The 24,554-nt window shown below is 42.4% G+C and overlaps 1 protein-coding gene across 3 annotated transcripts in view; it reads left to right on the top strand.

The window, feature by feature from the left end:
* Window positions 1–24,356, top strand: part of TXLNG (taxilin gamma) — a 57,670-nt gene extending 33,314 nt beyond the window's left edge. The window contains exons 3-10 of one of the 3 annotated variants that reach the window (XM_047714692.1): window positions 701–792; window positions 6,420–6,590; window positions 7,283–7,477; window positions 10,639–10,758; window positions 12,288–12,362; window positions 17,820–17,912; window positions 20,465–20,560; window positions 21,388–24,356. In XM_047714692.1, coding sequence (XP_047570648.1) covers window positions 701–792; window positions 6,420–6,590; window positions 7,283–7,477; window positions 10,639–10,758; window positions 12,288–12,362; window positions 17,820–17,912; window positions 20,465–20,560; window positions 21,388–21,708 — 1,163 coding nt within the window. In that variant the 3' untranslated portion in view covers window positions 21,709–24,356. The remainder of the gene's footprint in view (window positions 1–700; window positions 793–6,419; window positions 6,591–7,282; window positions 7,478–10,638; window positions 10,759–12,287; window positions 12,363–17,819; window positions 17,913–20,464; window positions 20,561–21,387) is intronic. The other 2 variants (XM_047714693.1, XM_047714694.1) reach the window with 2 other exon arrangements.
* Window positions 24,357–24,554: the final 198 nt, after the last annotated feature.

Genomic DNA, 24,554 nt, shown 5'->3' with positions numbered 1-24,554 from the left:
CTTTTAAATATATATTTTTAAATGAAATATCCTACATATAAGAGTAAATATTTAAAAAATAAAATGGTTACTTTAGAAGTAAAATATTATCACTTATTTTGAAAGACCATTTGTCCTCTATCTCAGCCACCTGCTTCTCCCCTGCCAAAGATTTTTAAAATACCATTGCTAGCTCCTCGGGGGAAAGAACTTAGGTTGACACCCTTTTATTTACACTAAATTTGGTTAACACACAGAAGGTGCTTACTAAATGATCAGAAGTTATTTAAATTGCTTATAGAAAAAATACATGCCACAAGTGATTTATGTGCATCTTAGAGAGTACCAACTGAAATTCTCTTTGAACTTGCTTCTATATTTGTACTTGGGTAGGAAGCTTTTAAAAATATTCTGCCCTTTGTAACTTGCCCTTTGTCTTAGCTTGGACATCAATGGTTAAGCAAGGGAATTTTTAAGCCTTCAGCAAGAGTTACAAATAGCTAGCAGTATTAGTGAGTGAAAAAATTCGGGGTAGGGGTGGGAAGGGAGGGGTGCCTGCTAATCCAGAATTTAAAAATAGCTTTCTTAATTTAGCTGGTAAATCTCTTACGTCTAGATACAGGCACAAATTGTTTTACTCTGGATGTCAGAACATAGAAAGTGTTATGTAGAATTTACAGGTTAGACTTGATCTTATTCCTCTTATCTTGTTAATCATCAGGAAAAGAAGTTTTATTATTGATGCAAGCCCTAAACACCCTTTCAACTCCAGAGGAGAAGCTGGCAGCTCTCTGTAAGAAATACGCGGATCTTGTGAGTATTAAATCAAGGGGGTAAAGTTCATATGAAATGTGGCAAAATGTTGTATGTACTTTATAAGCTTTTAAAAATACTTTGATACAGCTTTAGATGTAAAAATTATATTGTGTTCCAAAATTGAAGAGGAGTATATTATTTCTTGGGGCTTTTTGATGCCTTGTATGACTTCATTTTATAAGGTGATACCTATAGGACATTATAATGCTAAGATAGGGCATAGATTTTCTAAAACTCAGTTTTAGAAGTGAAAAGGCTGACTTAGAAGTACCATAGTATGGGGCACCTGGGTGGCTCAGTGGGTTAAAGCCTCTGCTTTCGGCTCAGGTCATGATCCCAAGGTTCTGGGATCGAGCCCCGCATCGGGCTCTCTGCTCAGCAGGGAGCCTGCTTTCCTTCCTCTCTCTCTGCCTGCCTCTCTGTCTACTTGTGATCTGTCTGTCAAATAAATAAATAAAATCTTTAAAAAAAAAAAGAAGTACTATAATATGATGCTGAAGATGCTAGTCTGGGTGTAGTGGTTCCTGTATTTAACTTTTCCCAGGGGAATTCTAGAGATAAACGTTCTACCCATTGTGATTGAAATTGTAAGTTAGATGAAATAGTCTACTAAAACAATACTGTGTCTCAGGAAATAATTTATTTCACATCTACTATGTGCCAGGCATTTCTTTCTCCTTCTTCTAGAGAAACTGACCTCATTTGTTTTGGGCCTATGTTATTTCAAGTAGCATTAATTCTCTTTTAAAAATTATGAAGTCTTGGGGCGCCTGGGTGGCTCAGTGGGTTAAAGCCTCTGCCTTCGGCTCAGGTCATGATCCCGGGGTCCTGGGATCGAGCCCCGCATCAGGCTCTCTGCTCAGCGGGGAGCCTGCTTCCCCCTCTCTGTCTGCCTGCCTCTCTGCCTGCTTGTGATCTCTCTCTCTCTGTCAAATAAATAAATAAAATCTTTAAAAAAAAATTATGAAGTCTCAACATGGAAACCCTGCCATCCTGTTTAGGTTGAAGAATGGGGACGTTCTAGAACCCTTTGTGTAAGTGTAAGGGTTGTGGGAAACTTAGAATGAGTAAGTGTAATATAAATGCTAAAAGTAATGCCTTTTGTGAAAAACTTATGTGAATTATTGAGGATTTTTATGCATTTTCATCTCTTGCTGAAGCAGATATTCCATAGCACAAATACTACTTTTTGTCACTGGGCAGCTCTAAATATCAATTCTGTTTATTATTCAAAGGATTACAGTTAATCTCCCTTGCTTTACAAAGGGGTGTTTGTATGTGCCCCCGGAGCTGGCATTCAGCAGCTTAGCACCTTCTGTTCAGAGCAGCAGGAAGCCGTGTGCGTCAGTATAAATGGCCTAGAACAGTCACAGATACAAAGATGGAAGAAAACACAGTGTGGTCAGGTTGCTGGCTTCAGGAAAGGAAATCTTCCACTGTCTGTGGAAACCGTTCCTATTGGTTCCATCTGCATGAGAATCCTGTAAGAACGGTGGAAGGCAGACAGCCATGAACAGATGAGAAGAAAGGGCTGGTAGCCGCCTGGGGCAGTCCTCGGACTCACCCGTACCCGTACCATCGGGACTTCTGTGAAAAGGCACATTCTGATTTGGTGGGTCTGGGTTGGGGCCTGAGAGTCTGTATTTAAACAATCTCCCAGGTGGTGATGTTAATGCTGTTGGCCTTTCAATCACACTTTAAGTAGCAGGGGTCTAGGCTGTTTTTGTTTGTGGCTTTTATTGTGTGTGTGTGTGCGTGCGTGCACGCATGCGTGTGTAGGTGGGTATGGTTCTTTTTAAGTCCCAGTAATAATCGCTACATTCGTTTTAGGATGTGTGACACATTAGACTTGCCTAGTAGTAACCTCTCTTTGCCTCAGATTTGTAGCAGTGAGACCATCAATGGAGTAATCTCTTCCTAAGGCTATTTAGAAAACTTCCCTTTTGTCATCACTGTCCTCTGTCCTTTTTGTGATAGCATCATCTGACATCATTGGTGCTTGTGGCGTGGATAAGTAGAAAGTTCTGTAGAGCAGATGGTATGGCATGTTGCACTGTAACTGGGATGGGCTACTGGGGAGACCTTGTGGCCTCCATGTTTACCAAATAGTATGGGTTCTTGAAATGCTCACATTTCACTTGCTAAGGTATCATTAGGTTTGTAACCTGATTCTTAAGTATGTGTTATAGTGCTATTTCCCATTCCTGAGTCCGTTTGTGTAGATGTTGATTATTATTATTATTATTTTTTTTTTGAAGATTTTATCTATTTGTCAGAGAGAGCACAAGCAGGAGGAGTGGCAGGCAGAGGGAGAAGCTGGCTCCCCGCAGAGCAAGGAGCCCAATGCGGGACTCAATCCTAGGACCCTGGGATCATGACCTGAGCTGAAGGCAGACCCTTAACTGACTGAGCCACCCAGGCATCACAAGTGTAGATTATTATAGTGTAATAATAATCCTGATATCTGCTGGGGTAGGTGTATATATTCTTCTTACTAATCTTTTTGTTAGAAGTATCTTGGCTATTCTTGGCTCTTTATTACATTTTAGGTTCAACTTACTGGGAAATATTGGAAAAAACACCATTTGGGGATTTAGAAGAACATTTCATGGATTCTGTTGGTGCATTTGGGGGAGACTTGCCATCTTCATGAAATTAATGGAACTTAAAAAGTGTATATCCTGGGACACCTGGCTGTTTAAATTGATGGAGCATGCAACTCTTGGTCTCGGGGTCATGAGTTGGAGCCCCATGTTGGGTGTAGAGATTACTTAAATAAATAAATCTTTTTTTTAAGTGTATATCCTATGGGAAAGAAATTACGCACAATGTGAAGAAAGAAATTAATCACACAATGATTAATTCCAAATGGATTAAGGGTTTAAATGTCAAAAATTAAGCTTTAAAGATTTTAGATATTTAGATTTATTTAGATATATTAATAAATATTTTTCTAAACTTGGGTTAAGAGATTTTTTCAAAAGATATATTTTTAAAAGATTTTATTATTTATTTGACAGAGAGCTATGGCGAGAGGAAACACAAGCAGGGGGAGTGGGTGAGGGAGAAGCAGGGTTCCTGCTGAGCAGGGAGCTTGATGCGGGGCTTGATCCTAGGACCCTGGGATCATGACCTGAGCTGAAGGCAGATGCTTAATGACTGAGCCACCTAGGCTCCCCTATTTTATTTATTTTAGGAAGAGACAGAGAGGAGTGGGAGGAGAGGGAGAGAGAACCAACCACAAACAGACTCACTGTCAAGTGTGAAGCCCAATGCGGGACTCTGTCTCACAAATCTGAGACCCTGACCTGAGCTGATATCAAGAGTCTCATGCTTAACCAGCTGAGCCACCCAGGCGCCGCAAGGGAAGGATTTCTTACAACACAGAAAGCACTCTCAGAGAAAGGATTGCAAGAATTGGCTGTGTTGAAATTAACTTTCTGTTCAGCAAAAGACACTTCAAAAGACAGTGAGACGTCACATTAAAAAAACTGGGAAGAACATATTCCAGCAAATACAACCAACAGAATATTTAGTTTCAGGAATATCTAAGGAACACCTACAAATGAATACAAAAAGAACAAATAACCCAATGGGAAACTGGGCAAGAGACAGGTAAGAGGCATTTTAGAGAAGTGGAAAAACATGAAGATACAAAGATACCTTAACATAAAGGTACATAAACATATAAAGAGATGTTCGACTTTATTAGTGATCAGGGAAATGCAAATCTGGACCAGAATGAGATGTGATTTTATATCCACTGCAGCGGCATAAATTAAGAATTCTGATTGTACTTAGTTTTGGAGAGGATGTGCCTCTATCTACATGATCTCTTCTAAGTTGCTGATGGGAGAATAAATTTGCCAGCCACTCTCAAAAAGAGTTTGGCATTGTCATGTGAAGTAGAACATGAGTCACTGCCTAGCAGTCCCACTCCTAGGTTTGCACCCAGACAAGTTCTTGCGTGTGTACAGCAGGGAGCACATAGGACAGTGTTCATGACACTGTAAGCAGTCAAGTCTGGGAACAACCCAAATGCCCATTGGCTTGAGAATGGGTCAGTAAAGTACGCTGTGTGTGGCATATTTTTTAAGTGAGATGTCCTGTAACCAGTGGGGCCAAATCTGCGGAGGCCTGTTTCTGTACTGCCCTCAAGCTAAGAATGGTTTTACGTTTTTAAAGTGTTTAAGGAAAAGAAGACGACAATGCAACAGAGTATGTGGCCCACAAAGCCTAAAACACTTACTTTTTGGCCATTTACAGAAACGGTTTTCTGTTTCTTGATCTGTGCAAACAATTTGGATGCGTTCTAGCAATATAATATACAGTTGTGCTGTCCAAAATGGTAGCCGTTAGCTACACGCAGCTATTTAAGCTCAATTTAAATTCAAGAAGATATTCAGTTTTTTAATTGCACTAGCCACAGAAAAGTCAAAATAACTGAAACCAGAACAGTTCTTTTAGGACCACACACAAATGAGGTGAACGAGAAGAGCAAAGGAACGGTGATCCTGGGATTCGGGACTGTGATCACCTTGAGCCCGAGAGGGCGGGGCTTGCAGCTCTCTGCGGAGTTACAGATCGTCTGCACAGGCGGGGAGCCTCCTGCAGCTGTGCTGCACCTGTGGTCATAATAACGTTACTTTGCAAAAGTATTATACAAAAATAAAATTATTTTTTCTGCAAGAATTTCTGTAAGGATGTTTTTAATAGCTGTGAGCATATGGCATTTAAGGATGCTTGGTGTGTTTTGATAGGCCACAAGGTGTCACTCTTGCTCTTGAAATTGACTCAGCATCTTTTCTGTGAAACCGTCAGGAAGATTGCTGTCTTAATCTGTTAGCGTTGATTTAACCTTGAGATATACTTACTTGCTCCAAACCTAAAATTGCAGCAATTCCTCTCTTTCTCACAAAAAACTTGAATGCTGCTTTTTCTTTTCTTTTCTGTTTTTTTTTTTTTTCTTAGCACGTGCATGTGCCTGAGCTGAGGAGGGGAGTGTGGGCAGAGGGAGACAGAGAGAGAGAACCTTCAGCAGGTTCTACACCCAGCGTGGAGCCCGGTGCGGGGCTCAGTTTCACAACCCAGAGATCCTGACCTGAGCCAAAATCTGGAATTGGATGCTTAGCTGATTGAGCCACGCCGGTGACCCAGTACTGCTTATTCTAATTTGGAGGACCATTTCAATAGAGCAGCCTCTGTGTTTTTCAGAAAAGTAAAACTCCATGGTGTTGATTTCTAAAGTTTTTCCAAAAACACCATTTAACAATTTTTAATAAGAGATTAAGGGGTGCTTGGCTGGCTCAGTCGGTAGAGCGTGTGACTCTTGATCTCAGGGTTGTGAGTTTGAGCCCCGCTTTAGGGGTAGAGTTTTGTTTGTTTTTTTTTTTTTAAGTAGATTAAGATTGTTTTTTCCCCTATCCTTAATTATTTGTTTACTTTCCTATCATGACTAGAAAAGAGAAGGTTGGCAGAGTAATATGTTACAAAATAAGTTTTAAAAAATACTGTAGTACTTGGTTTTCGAAAATGTAGTTCCATAGTTCTTAGTGTAATTCCTCCAGCCGTAACTCAAAGGTTTTCATTGTACTTCCTGATTGTAAAGTGTTTATTAATTTTAGCTGGAGGAAAGCAGGAATGTTCAGAAGCAAATGAAGATTCTGCAGAAGAAACAAGCCCAAATTGTGAAAGAGAAAGTTCACTTGCAGAGTGAGCACAGCAAGGCTATATTGGCAAGAAGCAAACTAGAGTCTCTTTGCCGGGAACTGCAGCGTCACAATAAGACATTAAAGGTTAGTTGGTTCAGTTTTCTGTTTTTCAGGAGGGACTGACACTGGCTTGGCTTATTTTATAATCACTGTGTACCTATTTGAAGTAAATCTTTTGTCTCTACATGGAGACAGATAGCAACCAGTTGTCTACTATTTTGCTTGGCCTCGTGCTTCTTAATGGACCTCATACCTGGCCATGGGAAATCTAATTGAGATTGATTTTTAGACCACAGCTTACCTGCCTGGAGCCCTGGCTTAGGAAACTCAGAGTTGCCATTTTTTTGCTGAGCACTGAGGTAGTTGATTACCACGTAGGAGAAGCTGACATGAATGCGAAGCCGAACAGAAACAGACTTGAGGCAGAGACTGGATCTGGGGAGGGAAAACAGCCGCTGAGCTCCTTAGGAGCTGTTCACCAGCTGCATGGCCAAACCACCCTTGCCTACCCCCAGTACCCAGAGGCTAAGTACTTTTAGAATAGCACATAGCACTCGTTTTACAGCAGGGCAGTTTGCCTCTCTGATTGTCTACTCAGGAAAAGCTGTGTGCTTATCAGATGATCACCTTCTGGTTCCAGATAAAGGGAAGGGGAATCAGAGTTCAGAAGCAACCGTTTAGGGTCACAATAAGTAAACCCCTGGAGCAGCGGCAGCTTTTATGAGTATCTTCTGTGTAAGTCTATACCATTAACAAGAGTTTTTTTGGATAATAAGGAAGAAAATATGCAGCAGGCACGAGAGGAGGAAGAAAGACGTAAAGAAGCCACCGCACACTTCCAGATCACTTTAAATGAAATCCAGGCTCAGCTGGAGCAACATGACATACACAACGCCAAGCTCCGCCAGGAAAACATTGAGCTGGGAGAGAAGCTGAAGAAGCTCATTGAACAGTACGCTCTGAGGGAGGAGGTAAAGCCATTCTGTTGGTTAGACAGCTTCTCGTGATCAACGGGGGTTTCTCCCCATTCACTGCCAGAGGAATACTACCGTCACAGGATGTTTTAGAACTTTTATATTTGCGTAGTGCAAGTTGGGTTTTTCTCAGGAAAACTTTAGCCACCACAAGAACAGGAGTCTTGGGGGTTGTCACTTAGATAGTTGAGAAGAGTCTGTGGCTGTGGGTAGGTGAGGCGGTTTCTTAGAGAAGTGTTAAGTGCTCCTTGTCTTCCACCTGATGCTACAAGATTGCATCTTTAGCATGCAGATTTCCCCCCTTATCTAGACTAATAATAAATATTTGGCCTTCAGATACACTGTAACTCAGACATCTGTGATAACCTATACAGTCTACATTACCGTTGTATTATACCTGCGTTTTAGATTCTTTCTTTTAGTGGAGGTTCTATACTATTTGAGAGGAAAAATAGAACCTATTTCTAAACTCTCATACCCACTGAAGTAAAAAGCTTATTGGAAGGATCCATGCCTGCTGGTCTTGGTCATTGGTCTCCGACTAAGACTTTTTCAGGCTAGTCAGGCAATTCAGAGGTGTTAATTAAAAGCAAACAGGTGATGGTCTGTTTTTTTGTTTTTTAAAGCCTTCTCATTTTTACAGGCCAAATGGGCAGGATTAGAGACATTAGGCTTTTTATTTATTTATTTATTTATTCAAAGAAAATGATGTTTATTTCTTTCACATGTTTATCTGCTAAAAGTTTTTTTCCCTTATTTTCAGTTAGCCAGCATAGAGCACATCATTAGTTTTTGATGTAGCGTTCAGTGATTCATGAGTTGCATATAGCATCCAGTGCCCGTCACCACATGGGCCCTCCTTAACGCCCATCACCTGTTTACCCCATCCTCCCACCCCCGTCCCTTCTGTAACCCTCAGTTTGTTTCCTGGAGTCTAGAGTCTTTCATGGTTTGTCTCCCTCTCTGATTTCTTCCATTCAGTTTTCCCTCCCTTCCCCTGTGGTCCTCTACACTATTCCTTATATTCCACATATGAGTGAAACCATATGATAACTATCTTTCTCTGCTTGACTTATTTCACTCAGCATAATCCCCTCCAGTTCATCCATGTCGATGCAAATGGTAGGTATCCGTCCTTTCTGCTGGCATCAGGCTTTTTATACAGTGCATCCCCTGCCTTTGAAGTTAGGGAAACGTGCTTTTGTGTGTGTTGTAACCCTACACAAGTAGATTAAAATAGCTGGTTAAAGGGAAAAAAAGATTGGCCCCTCTGTGGATTACTGTATTCAGTTTTGAAGGCAAACTGTAGATCATGCTAACTTAGAGTCTTACATTCAGCCCTTCAAAAAATACTTTTTTTAAAAAGATTGTTTCTTTATTATTTGAGAGAGAGTGCATGCGGGCGTGGGGGGAGGGGCAGAGGGAGAGAGAGAATCCCAAGCGGACTCCCTTCTGAGCACGGAGCCCAGGAGCCCAAAGCAGGGTTCCATCTCAGGACCCTGAGATCATGACCTGAGCCAAAATCACGAGTTGAACACTCAACTGACTGAGTCACCCAGTGCCCCTTAATCACTCTCTGCCTTCTTCTCCCTTTTTTAAATGGAGAATTATAAACTTAAAAGTAGAGAATATGTCATCTGGTTTTAGCAGATGAAATCACAGTTTCAGCTTTATTCCCATCAGCTTGCCCTGGGTTATTTTGATACAACTTCAAGGTGTTCTATTCCATTCTGTTCATATATATTTGAGGGTGTACCTCAAAAAGATAAGGATTCTTTTTTTAAGCACAACCACGCTATTGTTTTCACACGTAACAAAATTAACAGTAATTACTTAATGTTAAACACTGAGTCATCGTTGAATTTTCTGTAGTTGTGTCTCTCCCCCCCCCCCCCAATTTTTTTTTTTTTTTAAGCTCTTTGAATCAAGCTCTAAACAAAGTGCATCTGTTTCACTGATTGATCGGTTTCAAGTCTGTAGCATGAAGATTTCCAGGGGTGCCTGGGTGGCTCAGTTGTTAACCATCTGCCCTGGGCTCGGGTCAGGATCCCGGGATCCTGGGATCGAGTCCCGCATCAGGCTATCTGCTCAGCAGGAATCCTGCTTCTCCCTCTCCCACTCCCCTTGCTTCTGTTCCCTCTCTTGGTGTCTCTCTCTGTCAAGTAAATAAATAAAATCTTTAAAAAAAAAAATGATTTCCTCTTCACTCTTTTTTTTTTCCTTTGAGTGTTTATTGAAGGAACTTTTTTGCCCTAGAGAATAAATTTTATATTAGATTATAAAGGCCTCAATTTTCCTAAAATTGTTCTTTTAGTTTTTAATATGACAGTCTGACACATGATAGATGTAGGAAACTTAAACTATGTACATTTAAGCACATTACATATGAGTCTTATTTTGAGCGTTATCGGATGTTCTTTGGTCAGGAAGAGTTACTCTGTACATCTGAGAAGGGGTGTTCTGATGACTGTATTGTAGTAAATAACTACTTAACAATTTTGTTTGGAAATCGTAATGACATCTTAGCAAATGTCTAATATGTGCTGGGCACCGGGCACCTTACACAGCAGAACCACCACATTGGCTTTTAGAGCTCTGCGGCAAATGTGGCTATCTCCGCTTGGAGGAGGGATGCGAGAGTCAGCAAGGGCAAAATCTCCCCCAGGCCACGCGCCAGCCAGGACTTGACCTGGGGCCACTTCAGTTGTCACAGCATGCTGCGTCCGGCTGAGAAATTTGGGAAACTTAAAGGGGAGAAAAATACCCAGGAGTTGCTGTGTCTGGTATATGGGGCCAACAGTTTGATGAGCTCATCCGTCTTTTTCTTGATACATTTTTGAGCCTCATTTTCATTGTAAGGCAGGAATAGGAGGTACAAGTGTGTGGTTAATGAGGCTCCTTGACAGTCCGTCTCCGAAAGGGAGGGGTACAGGGTAGCAGCTGGAAGGCTCCTTTCCTGCAAGTGCAAACCCAGGAGGGCTTGCAAGGTGAGGTAAAGCTCACTTTTCTAGAAACTCATGGACCCAATGTCCTCAGCTATGGGGGTATTAGCAGGAAAAGCAGGGTAAGAATAAGCAAGGTATTGTAACTCGTGTTGTTTCCTCATCACTGTGTTCCTTTTTCATTAAGTGATGTAAGAAATTTTACTTCTCCCATAGCATATTGATAAAGTGTTCAAACATAAGGAATTACAACAACAGCTTGTGGATGCCAAGCTTCAGCAGACGACACAGCTAATAAAAGAAGCTGATGAAAAACATCAAAGAGAGAGAGAGTTTGTAAGTTCTCTTTCTTAAAAAAAGAAATTTATTGTCAAAATTGTAACCAAAGCCATTCAAAATACTTATTCTATGTTAATAGAGCACCTGGGTCATGCTAATTGGTTTTTTGTTCTAGACTGAGAAGGCCATGTGTGTGTTAGAAAGTATTTGGCTATTTATTTCTGTTTAACTTTTTTTTTTTATACAGAAGACACATGGGAGAGATTAGACCAAATTAGTAGAAAGATCTGCACTCATTCGACTTTTTCATGCTTACAGTTATTTCACTTTGGTAATGGTCACCAGGTTTAAGAATTATACCAGTATTCAACACATTAAATGTGGTGGTTCAGTTTAATATTGAGCTTACCAAACACTGGTCTCCCATATACCCTGATACTTTGCTTTCAAACAAGTAACTTGAAACTAGGAAACCTATTTGTCTATTTACTCTGGTATAATTTTATGATAAAATTTTAACAGAATTCTCTATACCTAATCACTCAGCTTCGTTCCCAGAGTGTATGTTCAGACTATATTGCCTGTCAGTAATTGTGAATACAGTGGAGTCTCATTGGGTATGTATATTTAACAAACGCAAATTCAACTTTATGTGCTTAGCGCGCCCCCCCCCCCCAATAAAGATGAGAAATGATGATGGCAATGAGGACTGCTCATCCAGCTCTCACTCAAGTAGCACAGGCCTTGAGGCAAGCCTGGTGTGAAGGCTCTGTGAGCGGCCCTCATGATGTGAACTTACCATGTTGAGTGTGGGTCTAGGCTTAAGAGAGACCTGTTTTTCATACAGCACCATCTTCTGTGAGAATTAATAATGCTTTCCTGTGTATAATTGAAGAAACCGTTCTTTCCAAAGTGAGGGTATAAATTTCATATGTTCACACACACATACATACATTGCACGTATATACTTTATAGTTGGTTTAATGACTTTTTAGGGCTTATTTGGGCTACATGTGACTTTTTACTTCAGGGGCTGAATTTCAACAGTTACTAACTGTTTCACTGTATAACTTTTTCTTGAAAAGTCAAGTATATAAATTAAAGCTCTCAACCACTTCTCCCCTGCTTTTTAAGAAGTGATCAGAAACTGGTCTCTGATTTCATTGCTCTGCTCCATACTCCTTCACTCTGCCTCATCCTGACTCTCAAGGAGTAAAGTGGATTTCTGAGTCGTCGAGATACTGTCAAGATTCCTAGTCATGTTTTCTGCTAATACCAAACTTCTAATTATTTTCACCTGAAACATAACAGTTTAACCCTGAGTTTTGTAAACCTATTATTCGGCCTCCAGGGTACTCTTTCTAAGCAGTAAAAGAGTGTTCCAACATTCCTGAATGTTACCAAGTAGAACAGATTGGAGAGGTAATGAGCAATTGATGTAACCGAAAATTTTATCTATAGGCTTGTAGTTTTTGTAAAATAATGAGTGGAAGGATTAAGCCTAACTCTCTCTCTCTGGTCATTTGACATTATAATCATATTTGTAATTACTATTAGTATTTTGCCAGAATGTTTCTGTTTTCTAGTTATTAAAAGAAGCAACAGAATCGAGGCACAAATATGAACAAATGAAACAGCAAGAAGTACAACTAAAACAGCAGGTAACTTGACAGCAGGGTATAGTAGCATTTGTTAAAAAAAAATCTATGGTTCATTTGATATATACCTTGAATCTTCTCTAAGGTGCTTATGCTTGTTCCCAGCCAGAACTGAGAGTAGATCACGTGTCCCTCTTGGAGTTTTCCTCTTCATTTAGGGTGACCAGCTCATCCTGATTTGCCCAGGATTTTTGTGGTTTTAGCACTCAGAGTCCTGTGTCCCAGGAAGCACTTAGGTCTCAGTAGACTGGGACAGTTGGTGATACTGTCTGCAGCGTCCCCTTTCCAATACCCCAGGTGTTTCGTCCCTTTCTCAGTCTGCTTCCATGTGGGTCTGCTAATTTTCAACTAACGAAGAACCGAGGAGTCTGCAGATCGGCACTCTTTTGTATTAAGTTGAATTACATGAAATCGCTGATACTTCTTTGACCTACAGAAATGGCAGTTTCATATAGTTGAACCTAAAATCTTCACAATTTTGTGCTGTGAGAACATATAACCCGTTTTAAAAATTGCCTATTAACCACTCTACTCTCAGAGCCATGGAGATGGTAATTTTAATGGGGCCTTCCCTACTTTTTTCTTCTCTTTAAAGTATATGACACGCTATTAAGTGTAGTCACCATGCTGTACATTAGATCCTCCAAACGCATTCATCTTCTAACTGAAAATTTGTACCCTTTGACCATTATCTTTGGATGTCCCCTTCCCATCAGCTCCTGACAACCACCACTCCACTTTCTATTTCTAGGAGTTTGGCTTTTTTAGATTCCATATATAAGTGAGATCATACAGTGTCTTTCCTCTGGCCTATTTCATCTAGCATAATGCCCTAAAGGTCCATCCATATTATCACAAATGGAAAGATTTATTTCTTTTTTTCTTTAAGATTTTATTTATTTATTTGACACAGAGATCACAAGTAGGCAGAGAGAGAGCGAGAAGCAGGCTCCCCGCTGAGCAGAGAGCCTGATGCGGGGCTCTATCCCAGGATCCTAAGATCATGACCTGAGCCGAAGGCAGAGGCTTAACCCACTGAGCCAGCCAGGCACCCCTCTTTTTTTTTTTTTTTTTTTTAATGACTGAATAATATTGCATTATGTATTTATACCACATTTTCTTTATCCATTCATCTGTTAGTAGGCACTTAGGCTGTTTCCATATCTTGGCTATTTTGAATAATGCTGCAGTGAATATAGGAGTGCATATGTATCACTTTTAGATAGTGATCTCATCATCTTCAGGTATATACCCAGAAGTAGGATTCCTAGATCACATGCTAGTTCTGTTATTAATTTTGAGAAACCTCCATATTGGTTTTCACAGTAACTGCTGATTTACCTTCCCACCAACAGTGCCCAGTATTTCTCTTTTCTCTACACCCTTGCCAACATTTGTCATCTCTTGTCTTTTTGATAATAGCCATCCTAACAGGTGAGATGACATCTCATTGTGGTTTTGATTTGCATGTCCCTGAGTAGTAGTGGTGTTGAACACCTTTTCATGTTCCTGTTGGCCATTTGTAGGTCTTTGGAAAAATGTCAGTTCAGGTCTTCTGTCCATTTTTAAATTGGATTATATTTGTTTTTTTGCTCTTGAGTCGTGTGAACTCCTTATATATGTTGTATATTAACCCCTTATCAGGTATATGGTCTGCAGGTATTTTTACCCATTCCATAATTGCCTTTTCATTTTGTTGTTTTTGATGTACAGAAGCTTTTTAGTTCAGTGTAGTCCCTCTTGTTGATTTTTGCTTGCGTTGCTTGTGCCTTTGGTATCATGACCAAAATTTCCAAGACTGCTTTTAAGGAATTTTTAAAAAAATTTTATTTATTTATTTGACACAGAGAGATCACAAGTAGGCAGAGCAGCAGGCAGAGAGAGAGGAGGAAGCAGGCTCCCCGCTGAGCAGAGAGCCTGATGCGAGGCTCGATCCCAGGACCCTGAGATCATGACCTGAGCCAAAGGCAGAGGCTTAACCCACTGAGCCACCCCGGTGCCCCTCAAGGAATTTTTTTACCTGTGTTTTCTTCTAGGAGTTTCTATGGTTTCAGGTCTTATGTTTAAGTCTTTAATTTTTGTGAATAGTGGCAAGAGAGGGGTCCAGTTTTCCCAACACCATTTATTGAAGAGACTGTCCTTTCCCCATTGAGTATTCTTGGCTCCTTTGTCAAATATTGGTTGACCATAGTGTATAGGTTTATTTCTGGGCTCTCAACTCTTTTCCTTTGTGTGTCTGATTTTATGCTGGTAGCATACTGTTTTGACTGCTTTAGCTTTGTAATATAGTTGGAAGTCAGGGAGCATGGTGCCTCCATCCAGTTTTGTTCTTTCTCAGGATTGCTTTGGCTATTCCAGCTCTTTGGTGGTTCTATTCAAATTTTAGGTTTGTTTTTTCTATCTCTGTAAAAATACCATTGGGGTTTTGGTAGGGATTAAATATAGATGGCTTTGGGTAGTGCGGACATTTTAATAATATTAACTTCTGATCCTTGAACACAGATATTTTTCCACTTTGTGTTGTTCAAGTTTTTCATCAGTGTCTTAGTTCTCAGTGAGTAGATCATTTATATCCTTGGTTAAATTTATTTCTAAGTATTTTAGTGATTTTGATGCTATTGTAAATTTAGGATTGGTTTTTTTTTTTAATTTCTTTTTCAGATATTTTGTTGTTAGTGTATAGAAATGCAACTGATTTCTGTATGTTGGTTTCACATTCTGAAACTTTACTGAGTTTAACAGGTTTTTGGTGGAGTCTTCAGGATTTCCTGTATGTAAGATCATTTTGTCAGCAAACAGACACAGTTTTATTTTTTCCTTTCTGATTTGGATGCCTTTTATTTTTCTTGCCTAATTGCTCTGGCTAGGAATTCTAGTAGAAGGAAAGCTTTTAAACCTTTAATGGTCGAGTACGATATTAGCTGTGAGTCTGTCATGTATGGCCTTTATTACATTGAAGTATATTCCTTCTGTCCCCAATTTGTTGAGTGTTTATATCATGAATGGACGTTGTATTTTGTCAGATGCTTTTTCTGCACCTGATGAGATTATCATGATTTTTCTCCTTTATTTTATCAATGTGGAATGTCACATTTATTGATTTGTGTATGTTGAACCATTCTTGCATCATCACAGGGATGAATTCCATTTGGTCATGGTCTGTGATCTTTTTAATGTGCTATTGAGTTTGGTTTGCTAGTATTTAGTTGAGAATTTTTGCAGCTATATTTATCAGGGATGTTGGCCTATAGTTTTCTAATAGTATCCTTATCTGGCTTTAATATCAGGGTAAAGGCTGACCTTATATAAAATGAATTGGGGAGTGTCCCTTCTCTTCAGTATTTTTGTTTTTTTTTTTTTGAAGACTTTAGGAAGAATTGACATTCATTCATCTTTAAATGTTTGGTGGAGTTCACCCATGAGACCATCTGGGCCTAGGCTTTTCTTTGTTGCTTCCCTATTTTTCAGTCCAAACCCCTTGTTTGTGCTAATGCAGTCTTTCACTGTGTTTGTCTAATGTGTAGTAAGGGTAGCAGATACTGCCTCCTCACTCAAAGGAAAGGTACAGAAAATACTTCTGATGTCTTTATGGACAGGTGAAATTAGGCATTTACCTATAGTCCACCCTTTTCCAAGTAACTAGATTACATTCTGTTGAGAAAAGTGTTTATTTTAAAAGTTTCTTAGACAACACATTTATATTTAATCTTGTAAGGTCTCTAAATTAGTTCTAAAATGCACTTGATACATTGAGACTGGTCTGAATCTTTTTTTTTTTTTAAGATTTAATCAATTTATTTAATAGAGACACAGCCAGAGAGGAATGCAAGAAGTAGGCTTCCTGCTGAGCAGTGAGCTTGATGCGGGTCTCGATCCCCGGACCCTGGGATCATGATCCGAGCCAAAGGCAGACACTTAACGACTGAGCCACCCAGGCGCCCTGAGACTGGTCTGAATCTTTAAGAGCACCTCTTTTGAATGCTGTTTTGTCTTTGGGCATGTTTTATGATGTGGTGATGCTCATTTCCTGTAAAGGTAGCCTAACTTTGAAAATTCAAGTTTTTTTTAACTTTCCACTATAACCTAGGATTGTGCTAGATTGCGTCTAGGAAATTTGAACCTCTTATTAGCTCTGAGTTGTCCATATAAATGGAGAAGAGTATTGATGTGGAAAAGGCATATAGTCTATTTGTAGATGGCTTTGGAAGATGGACTTAAATGTGGGAGTCATTGCTAATTCTCCAGGGCAAAGCACCAGAGGACCCTTCTATGAAGCTCCCAGGCAGCTCGGATTCCGCTGGATTGTTAACCAGTGAAACTTCTGTTGTCAGCGATATGTGTCACCCTGGGTCGTGTTATTTGATCATTAGTTTGTCTCCTTGGCTGTCACGTCTTACTTTTCCTAGTCTAAATGTGGCTGTCCTTGCCAAGTGTTGGTCTCATTCTATACTCTTACCATGTCAGTTTCCAGCATTTGTTGAGGAGAGAGTTGGATTGGTGTTTGTTGACCCGTTATTCTGTAATGCAGGCATGTAAGTCTCGGTGTCATGGTAGTTGCCACTTACTGACTACCCAGTATGGGCCAGTTTTGAGCTCTCAGATGGAACAGTCTACCTGGATATTCCATCTTCGAGGAAAACAGCTATGAACATGCATTTAAAACTTTTGATATTCTATAACACACCAGGAATATTATTATAGTTATCACAATTTCCAGTATTTGAAGTGTACTTTAGAGCCATGGCCCCCAATACCCAAATCAGTCCAAATCGAATGTCCAAACAATCCATCACACTGAATTCTCACACCTGCGCCACCCCCCCTCCCCCGCCCCCCAAGCCAGTGCTTCGACTTCTGTTTTGTTTTCCTGCCTATGTTAAAGAGAGAGCTATCCTTGATACCAAGCTAGGAACTATGCAGGTGATGTTCTAAAAGAATGTTCTTTTTCCATGGACAATTTCTCAAATGTAAGGAGAGGTAATTGGTGGATTGGAGCTAGTAAATATTTGTACATTCTATTTTTTAAAAAATTTGTATTTATTTATTTGACAGAGATCACAAGTAGGCAGAGCAGCAGGCAGAGAGAGAGTGGGAGAAGCAAGCTCTCTGCTGAGCAGAGAGCTGGACGCAGGGCTTGATCCCAGGACCCTGGGACCATGACCAGAGCTGAAGGCAGCCGCTTAACCGACTGAGCAACCCAGGCACCCCTGTTTGTACATTTTAAACATTTTACATCTAAAGATGTTTAAGTCAACAAAATTTCCTCAGTTTCAGGGGATTCAGTGGGTTATAGAACTTCAGGTGTCTCTGGTAGCCAAGGGCTGGGTGTGTGTTCCTCTTTCTGTCACTTGTATCAGATAACTAATGTTTAACCATATTATGTCCTTTTAGAAAGTCTTTAGGAATTGCTTTAAATTGTTTACCTGGAACTCAGGATATTTCATTACTTTTTTTCTGTAGCTTTCTCTTTATATGGATAAGTTTGAAGAATTCCAGACTACCATGGCAAAAAGCAATGAATTGTTTACAACCTTCCGGCAGGAAATGGAAAAGGTACTTGCATATTTTTAGTAGAATATTACCTAAAAGGGAATTTATATAAGAAGCTGTTTTAAGCACGAACACGACCTGGATGAGTTGCTGTTGTTATGGTACAGTCTTCATTTCTTCTCTGACCGTCCAGTGGCATCCCATTTGGTCATTTTGCCCTTGGTGTGCCCCATGTAGCCAGTGGTCTCTGTGCTTAAATACCAGCTTTATTAAAGTGAATTCCTGTATTAAATTCAACTTGTTGTTACACATAAAGTGGTTTCTTTTTTGTTGTGTCTTTTGTTTTATTCGCTCAGTTGCACCCCGCCCCTCCTTCCCAAAGCTTTGTGTTTTTGGAGATTATTTGAAGATATCCAAGCCAGGAATAGTAATTACACCTTTTGGTTGGTTGATTTCATACACACACACACATACACATTTATGTATATTTGTATTTATGTATTTTTATTTATATGTAATCAAAATGTCAGTGTTTCCATCTTTTTTTTTTTTTTTTTTTTTTAAGTAATCTCCACACCCTACATGGGGCTCAAACTCACAACCCTGAGATCAAGAGTTGCACGCTCCATGACTGAGCCAACCAGGTGCCCCAGTGTTTCTACCTTTAGTTTTGTTTTTTTTTTTTTTTTTTTTTTTAAGATTTTTATTTATTTATTTGACAGAGAGATCACAAGTAGGCAGAGAGGCAGGCAGAGAGAGAGGAGGAAGCAGGCTCCCTGCTGAGCAGAGAGCCTGATGTGGGGCTGGATCCCAGGACTCTGAGATCATGACCTGAGCTGAAGGCAGTGGCTTAACCCACTGAGCCACCCAGGCGCCCCTCTACCTTTAGTTTTTTGGTTTTTTTTTTTTTAGACTATACTCCCACTAAAAAAAATTTTTTTAAAGATTTTATTTATTTACTTGACAGATCACAAGTAGGCACAAGCAGGCAGAGAGGAGGAAGCAGGCTCGCTGCTGAGCAGAGAGCCTGATATGGGGCTCGATCCCAGGACCCTGGGATCATGACCTGAGCCAAAGGCAGAGGCTTAACCCACTGAGCCACCCAGGCGCCCCTCCCACTAAATTCTTTCTCCTTCAACCAAACTCATTCTTTATTTGACTTATTTTTTAATTTTCTTGTCTACGTTAAGGAAAGCAATATCCTTGATAACCAAGCTGAGAACCAGAGTATATCCATCCGTCCATCCGTCCATCCATCCATCCTTATTTTATGTGGCATATTCCCCTTAAAATGGGACTTTATGAAATGGTGGTGGGTTGGGTAGAAGTACAGCATTGCCTGGCACTTCGTAAGCATCCAGTAGATGTTCGTCGTGACTATAACTAGGTCTTACTTAGTGGCTGGGGGAGTGGGCTCTGGGTCGTGTCCCAGCTGCGTCATATAATGTGTGGCTGGGGACAAGCTGTTGAACCTTTCTGGGTCTTCTGTATAAATAACAAACACCTACCTCCCTAAAGTGGACTATTTCAGACATTGCTTAGCCGTGTTAAGTGCTCAAATTACCACCTTCCGGTATTTTTGGACCCAGGCGACGGGGAGTGCGGGGAGTGGCGCATTAGTGCGGCCCGCTGGTCCTTCCAGCCGGTCCTTCCAGCAGGTTCTTCCAGCCGGTCCTTCCAGCCGAGGGTCCCTGCACACAGCGAGCGCCCTGTTAAGGCTGAACAGAGGTTAAGACAGGCTCTGGGGGTCACTGTCCTTGCTGCTCTCTGCTTGGAGATCGCGGTCGGTCAACACTCGACCCAGATCTTAGCTCTTCCCGTGGTCTTTGTCCCACCCTGCCTCGTGTTACAGTTTTGTGGCAGGGCGCTGGCTCTGTCCTATCCTTGTTCCCCTGATGGCACCTGGCTTGGCGCCCCGCGTGGGATCGGAGCGGGGGCGCAGTCAGCAGTGCGCGGAGGAATCTTGAAAACGGGGCTCGGGGCCGGGCGGCGAGAGAAGTCTCGCTGTGAATTTCTGAAAACTGGGTTCTTACAGGTTTAAGAATGTTCCGCTTATTTGGGGGCCCATTTTCTCTTCAGGAAAACCTAAAGTCAGTCTTGCAGAGTTGGGAGGATGCCCAAAGCGAAGGATAAAACGACCCTTTTTTTCTTGGTCGCTAGAATGTTCCCGAAGTGACCCTGCCTGTAGTTTTGAAACGGATGTGGTCTTGGATGTTGTGGTAGATCATCAGTTCTGAATCTTCGCAGGGAGCTTGGACACCCCTGTCCTGCCAAGAACCAGACAGATTAGTGAATAGAAGACCCCAACTTGGACATGTTTCCGTCCGGCCCGGGGACGGGTCTCTCCCGGTCAACCCCAGGCAGAAGGAAAGGCGCGCGGCGGCCGAGGTCAGAGCGGCCAGTGTGCGCCGTCGGGCCGCTTCCTCCGCGCGCCGCGGCCTCCGGAGCGGGGCAGGTCGGCGTGTCCCGCGCTGCGGGCCCCTCCTTCGCTTCCCGCGCGGCCCTGCGCCAGGCCGGTGCGGTGAGGGGCGGGGGGAGCAACGTGGTTCTGTGGTGGGACGGGGTGGCGAGAGATGGAACGTAGAATTTACATTTGCAACTGTGTTGATTGACAGATGACAAAGAAAATTAAAAAACTGGAAAAAGAAACAATAATATGGCGTACCAAATGGGAAAACAATAACAAAGCGCTTCTGCAAATGGCTGAGGAGGTGAGGTGGTTTCCCACGACTAAGGTGTGTTCGTCGTCACGGGACGGATGGAGCTGCCGCCCCGCACAGGGCAGGGCGGCGCGGTGACACCGCTGCCAGAGCCGGGGCGGGGACGGCTGCGCGCGGTCTGCCAGCGTCCTCGGGGCTCGCGGGGCGGGGGCGGCCGCAGAGCGGCGGGGTGTCGCGGGCCCGCAGCCTGTGAGGGTCGCAGGGGTCCACGCGGTCTGATCGCCGAGTTCGGCGGTGTGCAAGAATCCGGGTGGGGCCGTCGCCGCCGCCGCCGCGGGGCCCACCTCCGGCGATGCCGCCACCGGCCCCCGCTGCCTGCCCTCCTGCTTGGACGGAGGCTTCGGAAAAGGCGGCAGAGGAGGGGTTTTGCGGCCCAAATGTACCGTGTGCGCGCCCGCAATTTCCCGGCTCGCTCCCGTTCTCACCTAAGTGGTAGAACAAGAGAAATCTATGTGGAAGAGAATCCTTTTCCGTGTTTAATCAGGCCCTTAAGTTTCTGATCTTTAGCTTTGTGATGAGTATCTTGAAATTTCCTTAGTAGTTGATCAATACAAAATGCTTTTAAAAGGGCATTTCGGTTATTTCTTTGCCTCCCCCCCCCCCCCCCCCCCCACAGTGGGGAACCGGTGAGTCCCACCTGGTGCGCGTAGACGTCTGGGCGGAGCAGCCGCTTCCGCTCAGGTGCGGGCGGAGGAGACCTAACGCCTCCTCCGAGACGTGATTGAACAAGTGGTTTCCAGCGCGGCTCAGGTTAATTTGTGTCCCGTGAACGGACTGGTGTTCAGCGAGGTTACGTAAGCCCTCTTTTTCCCTTCCAGAAAACTGTCCGTGATAAAGAGTACAAGGCCTTCCAGATCAAACTGGACCGGTTAGAGAAGCTGTGCCGGGCGCTCCAGACGGAGCGGAACGAGCTCAACGAGAGGGTGGAGGTCTTGAAGGAGCAGGTCTCCGGGAGAGCTGCGGCCGAGGATCCGGCGCTGCCCGCCACGCAGCCCTGCCCTGGCCCGGAGGCCCCCAAGGAGCTGAACACTGCTTCTAGAAGCGCCCCGGGGGCCCCCCTGGACGCCGCCCCCAGGCCCGCGAAGGAGAAACCGGCCGTGTCTGCAGGTGCCGCGCCGGGCATCGAGTCCGTTGACTGAAAGGAAGTATGATCACTGTATCGAGAGCTCTATTTTGTGTATAACTTTCTGTTAGTAGTACCTATTGGTTTTGTGGTGAAAATTTTCTTACTTTTTCTACCATATCTGTATTTTCTTAGAACTACTGGACTTACGTGGTACAGGAGGCTGCTTAGCAGTTTTGAATAGTTTTCCTCTATACATTTTCCTCAGCCGTGTTGCACATCTGCCTCATTTCCCTTCCATGGAATGCATGTGACCATCACCTTGTCCTATTTTCCCTGTTCCTTGGACAGAATTACTCAAATTTCACTCGAGATAGGGCCGATCATCACAAGGGAACTTTGTTCTGATAATGGTTCCCTGATGTGAAAACAATATTGATTCAAACATCCCGCCCCTCCATTAATATAACTCAAAAAAAAAAAAAAATCAAGATGATTTAGTTTTCTCTAATAGCCCACTTTAATGCCAAGTAAAACTAAACTAGGGTTGGGTCAGAAATAAGCATAGCATCTTTGATTCAGATTAGCTTTTTGATAATATTTATATCAAATTGACATGGCTGCAAGCCTCGAATACTCAGTCGTGGCAGATGTACATAAAGGTGTCACTTCTACAGTAGTAGATACAGACCAATCATTGGGCAAACAAAACAGGCTTAATGTTTGTGACTAAGAACAATCCTACTGCTTTGGTTTCAGGTTAGAACTAGAATCCATGTTTGAGCTCGGACCACCTAGATGTTCGCTCTGGAGTATGGCGGCTTGTTTGCTTACTTCGGGATTTGGGTACGCATCCTCCCCTTCCCGCAGAAGGCAGCCATCGGTAGTTGTCATTGTAAGACAATGAGGGTTAAGTTCATGTGTAGCTTTCACCAAGCAGAAGTCCCTCCGCTACTGCGCTGCCCTCCTAGCTACTTGAAATTTGGTGTTCAACTGTTTGCGAATCCCGCCAGCGAAGTTCTCCAGATTTTTAAAAAGGTTAATTTGAATTGCGGATCATGCTAACTGAAATGGGTTTTATTTCTAAAACATAAAGACTGGAACCCACACTTTTAACTGTGGGAAGACTTGGCAGAGAGTTTTTAGTAGTCAAGATCGATGATGCTTTTGGTCTGGTTCTCAACCCTTTTCTTAATTACTGTTTTTTAAGAAAAGAGCCAGTAGTAGGATCAAGGGGGAACTTTTCATATGAAGCACGTCACTTCTCAGTTAGTTTTCTTTGTTCCTAAGGGTGTTGAATATGGCTGAGATAGGCAAATAAGTCAAGTTGTACCACGCAAGCTTGGACTTTGTCCCTGATAAAACTTGCATTGAAATAATTTATGAAATAGGCTCTACTAGAATTGGTATTACCACATTCCACAGAGCAAAACTATCAAACGGACACAAATTGCTCACTGGACTAAATCAAAGTCCGTTCTGTCCAGTTAAGAGGGTTTTCTCTTTAAAAGTGTCTTTGTAAAGTCCTGTCCTATTCATGGTCTAAAGTGGGTTGAATGAATTGAAAGTTGTCTCATAGAAGCTTCCACCACCATTGGTCATAGGAATCAAGGGGCCAGAGAGTGGAGGGAAAGAAAACCAGAGCCAGTTCTCTCATGACTGTCAAAAATGAGTCGGAAGCTAAAAACATATCCCCTCCTCCGACGGCCTCGTATAAATACTCCTTTCAGCTACTAGATGAAATGTTGGACTCCTTTCCCCTAGAGGAATGAAGGTATTTATCAGAAATATAATCTACTTTACAATTAGTACTAATGATCCTATTTCACAAGAACTCCGCTGGATGTACAGCTCTCACTGAAGCCATTCGTGTAGCCCACCACGTGTCTTTGTGGTGCTTGTCCTGTGTGGAAGAGGTAATTCTCGGACTCGTTGCCTATTCTCAAGGGCTTTCTAAAGCGATGTGATTAACAGTCCTTGGCCTGCTGCTTTCGGCTTTGACTATGTATCTGTAGCTAGATGCGGTCATGGTATTTAAAGGAGGTCGATTCTGTTTGGGATGCACGAGGGGTCCTTTCGGAATCCTTCCGCCCATCACCCTGCGAATACAAACAGGCCCCTCTGCAGACACCCTCCTAGAGCGATCACCTCACCAGCCCAGTGTTGTGGCTTTGTAGCACGCCCTGTGTCCGTGTTCTAGAACACTGTCCCGCTGTTAGGCTGGTCCAGAAAAGGTTTAAATGTCACATTCACTTCAGCTGCATCTGTCGCACCGTCATGGGATCTTGCTGTGTGTTACTCGTAGTGGCCATAGACTCCGAGGAGTAGAGAATACTTGGGTCTTGGATCATGGACCATTTCACTCTCAGACGTGTTAGGAGTACATTTCTTCGTCTTGAGACCAGTGTTTTTTAGTTATGTATGCAACTGCCTTTATTACACCTGGTTATCACAATCCAATTCTCAGGTGTTGCAGAAAAATCTACCTCTTTCAGACTGTAGATGGAAATAACTGTGAAAAACAAAAGATGCAGAGATCTTCTAGTTTGTGCTAAACACACGGCTTTATTTTTACAGCCCACGTCTTTCATGAGGATACGAATTGTTCAGAGGCAGTCTTGTTTTGCTTTTCAAAGACATTTTGTAGAGATTTTTCACTAATGTGAATCTGATTTTATCTACGCGATTCTGTATAGATTAAGTAAATATGTATGATAAATTTGACAGCGTCTGTGTCTCCTTCCGTTGCCCACGCGACCTCACCTGTCGAGCCACCGCAAGGACCGCTGCACACGGTTGGGTTCTCAGGCCTTAGCAAGGGCGGGCCACTGGCTCACCCTGGGACTGGGTGGCAGAGGACTCCTTTTATGGAGCCAGACCCCTGTGCGTACTTTTTTGCACCTTTAGGGGGAAAAAAAAAAG

The sequence above is a fragment of the Lutra lutra genome, chromosome X (genome assembly GCF_902655055.1).
Source record: "Lutra lutra chromosome X, mLutLut1.2, whole genome shotgun sequence".
Lineage (NCBI taxonomy): Eukaryota > Metazoa > Chordata > Mammalia > Carnivora > Mustelidae > Lutra > Lutra lutra.
This window is presented reverse-complemented; position numbering and strand designations above follow the sequence as displayed.